Source organism: Pteropus vampyrus, unplaced genomic scaffold (assembly GCF_000151845.1).
Source record: "Pteropus vampyrus isolate Shadow unplaced genomic scaffold, Pvam_2.0 Scaffold188, whole genome shotgun sequence".
Classification (NCBI taxonomy): domain Eukaryota; kingdom Metazoa; phylum Chordata; class Mammalia; order Chiroptera; family Pteropodidae; genus Pteropus; species Pteropus vampyrus.
Genome location: NW_011888969.1, coordinates 1,377,162 through 1,380,437, shown reverse-complemented (window position 1 = coordinate 1,380,437; position 3,276 = coordinate 1,377,162). Strand labels below are relative to the sequence as shown.

General features: G+C 59.2%; 1 protein-coding gene across 1 annotated transcript in view; it reads left to right on the top strand.

Moving 5' to 3' along the window:
- Window positions 1-3,143: 3,143 nt before the first annotated feature.
- Window positions 3,144-3,276, top strand: part of PTPRE (protein tyrosine phosphatase, receptor type E) — a 40,190-nt gene continuing 40,057 nt past the window's right edge. Inside the window, exon 1 of the mRNA XM_023537377.1 lies at window positions 3,144-3,262. Coding sequence (XP_023393145.1) covers window positions 3,151-3,262 — 112 coding nt within the window. The 5' untranslated portion in view covers window positions 3,144-3,150. The remainder of the gene's footprint in view (window positions 3,263-3,276) is intronic.

Genomic DNA, 3,276 nt, shown 5'->3' with positions numbered 1-3,276 from the left:
GCCCCGCCCTGGCCGTCCACCTGCCGCGTGCTGAGTGCTCACCCTTCCTGCCTCTGCGGCCTCTCCCGGGACACCCTTCCCACCCAGTCTCTGCCCAGGTCAAGTGGCCGCTCCCCAGGAGGGGCTTCCCCCAGCCCTGGCCACGATGGCCGCTGTGGGCCGTGCTTCTGCTTCCCTTCCCCGCCTTACGTCCAGTGCACTTTGTCCCGTGGTTAGTGACCTACAGGGCTGTCCGTCCTCTGGATGACATTCTGTAGAAGCAGAAGGAAGACCCGGGTCTTTTTCATCCTGGTCTCTTGGGCGCCTCGCTGTGGTTGGCCTGCTGGCTGTGCGGTGGTCAGTTTGAATCCTCTCCAGGTGTTTGTTCCGTGCTGGAGCCACCTGGTGACTTGGTGCCTGAGGTGGAGGGAGGGCAGCCCCGATGCCACGTCCTGAGGACTCCTGGGGCCCAACTTTAGCTGCTTGTCCTCGGAGGCTCACTGGGAGAACCGCGCGTTTCTCCCAGCCGCCGCCTCGCTGGTATGCGGGTGGGGCTGGGGTTTTGGGGACTGTCACTGGCCACCAACATTGATGGAGCGCCTGCTGTGAGCCAGCCCAGTGTGGGCGTCTGCACCAAAGATAAGGAGTGTCCCTGGGCCCACGGGACATCTGGAAGCGGACCAAATGGCCAACCCCAGGGTAGGTGCCCAACAAACAGTATTAAAAAGGCATTAGATGGAATTAAAAGGCAATTCTAATCAAATCGATAGCTGGCTGACTTTTGCTGGGAGTAAAAATAAGTCCTCCCTGTTGGTAATAAACTATTCGGATCATCTAAGTCCTGGAGATTCCACGTATTTTATGCCCCACAGTGTCTGGCGATTGGTAATCAATCACAGCGGTGATTGCATGAAGTGGCTAAAATTCGACGTGGAGATAATTACTATTTCTGGCATTGTTTTTGTGCTGGTTCGTATCTGTGCCTGTCAGATAGCTTGTGCAAGCCCTCTGAGGGTGAATGACCAGCGGCTGGCGAGTTGTCATTGGCCTTGCCATACAATTGCTGCAGTAAAGGGATTCTCTGTCCACGGTGGGCCGGGTTTGAAGTCTGCAGTTTGGTGCCCTCTGCTGGCCATAGTGGGCAACTCACCTGCCACTGCAGGAGGCACTGGCGGACCTCGGTGGAGTCCGATGCTGGATGAGATGACCTTTGGCTCGAGGGCGTTAGCTCGTCTGAGCTCATTCAGCGTTTGGAGATGGAGGGGTTTGAAATTAACGCATATAACGAGGAAAGGATGTTCCCACCAGGAATTCCGCACCTCCGAGGAGTAGTAAGCCAATGAGTATTTCCTAATCAATTACTCTGCAGTTTACTCAAATATATGAAGAGTCTTGTTGCAGTGCGCAGTAACAGAAACGCGGGGTGTGAGCGCGGCCCCTCGGGGGCTGCGGGCGTTCGTCCCTGGCAGCCCTGGGTCCGGATCCTCCATTGGGCCAGTTCCTTCTCCTCGGGGAGCCCGTTTCTCAGTCCTGGGGGGTTATTGTGAGGGCAGTAATCACATAAAAGGCCTGCCTGGCACATGGTAGGTGCTCGCAAAATGAGAACGATGTTGTGTGTGTGGGAAAGCAGGGTTTGGCGGGATCTAAAATAAAAAATGGGAGAAAAGCGGAGAACGCCAATCGTGACTGCCACGGTCGTGGGGCTGATTGTTGTAATGTGCTCGGGCCGGTCTCCTGCGATGGCTTCTCATCCACCCCGATTCTTCTCCAGGGACAAGAAACCCATGTTTCTTGGCCTCGGTCCATTCACATCCCCAGGGGATGCGTTTTGCAGGGAAGAGCTGTCTGCGGGGCCCCTGTCAGCGGAGGGAAACGGAGCAGGGTGTGCAGAAGCGGGGCGCCCCCGCCCCGGCCCCCGTCAGCACCGGCACCGCCAGCTCTCACTTGGCACGTGCCCCGGCCCGCTGTCACCTGCAGCGAGTCCTCTGGGAGGGGCTTCCACACCATCATGCTGCCACTGTCACAGTTCCTGAGTGTCCAAGGCGTTTTGGCAAGCGGGGAGCCAGGTGGCGGTCTGAGGTCTCCTGGGCGAACGAGCCTTTTTCTGTGTTGAGCCGCGTTGCAATCCGGGTTTGTCCAGTGCACCCACCCACCACCCACCCAGAGGTGCCCGGGCATCTGCCGGGGAGGAGCTGACCATGCCCCTTCCTGGAGGAGGGACCTGCCTCTGCTTCCCCTGAGGGTTCGGACAGGACCAGCATCGGTGCGAGGCCCTCAGCTGAGGTGTGAGGATGAAACGAGATGATGCTGCGAAGTGACGGGCAGAGGGCACCGACGTGAGGTGCTGTCCTCATTCCCTCATCGCCGTTGACACCTCCAGAGCAAGGGGACTGGGCTGGGCTTTCAAACAAGGTCGGAGGGTAGGAGAGGCAGAGGGCCTGGGCCGGACAGTAAGGGGTCTGTTCCCACAGCTGAGCGTGGGGGGCAGTCGAGGCCAGGACCAGGAATAAGAACGGAGCGTGGGTTGTGGGTGGCCGGGGGACAGCAGAGGGGAACCTGTGCATATGGGCCGGACCCTGCTTTCAACCACCTAGACCACCCGCCCACAAACTGAACTTCTTCCTGAGCCTGAGATTCTTCCCGAGGCCACTGGCACCTCCCCGGGCTGCCCCGATGCAGAACAGAAATCCTAGGCTCCGGTCACAGCAGGCACAGTGCGCTGTCCCTAGTGTTGACCGGTGCTTGTCGCGTGGAATCTGGAGTAACAGTGAAGAGGCGTCCGTGAGGGCCCGCGAAGCGGCACCTCAGAATCCCAGATTGTGTGGTGTTTTCGGGGATCCCTCCTGTTTGCCTCCACTCTCCCCTAAATGGGCACACAAACGCCAAAGGGAATTGACCTGAGCGGTGGGAGCCTCTGTGACCTGAAGATGTTCGTTTAGTGGCTCGTTCTGGGCTGAAATTATTTTCCAAGCTCAGGTATAAGCTGTGCCAGCGGAAGCACGGAGACCCCCGTCCCTAACTCAGACTAACCAAACGCAGCTCCCACGTGCCCCCGCTGTGTCCCCCAGGCCCGCCCGCCCCGCTTTTCTCCTGAGAGCCGCTGTGTCTTCCGTGTGTGTCCCCCTCGGTGGCGAGTCCTCCAAGCCTGTCCCTGCCTCTTCCAGGTTCGCCATGGAGCCCTCCTGTCCACTCCTGCTGGCGGGTTTTAGCTTGCCGCTTGCCAAGGCCCTCACAGCCAACACGACCAGCACAGCGGACAGCAACTGGACCTCCGCCACCTCGGGTAAGGGCCCCGCC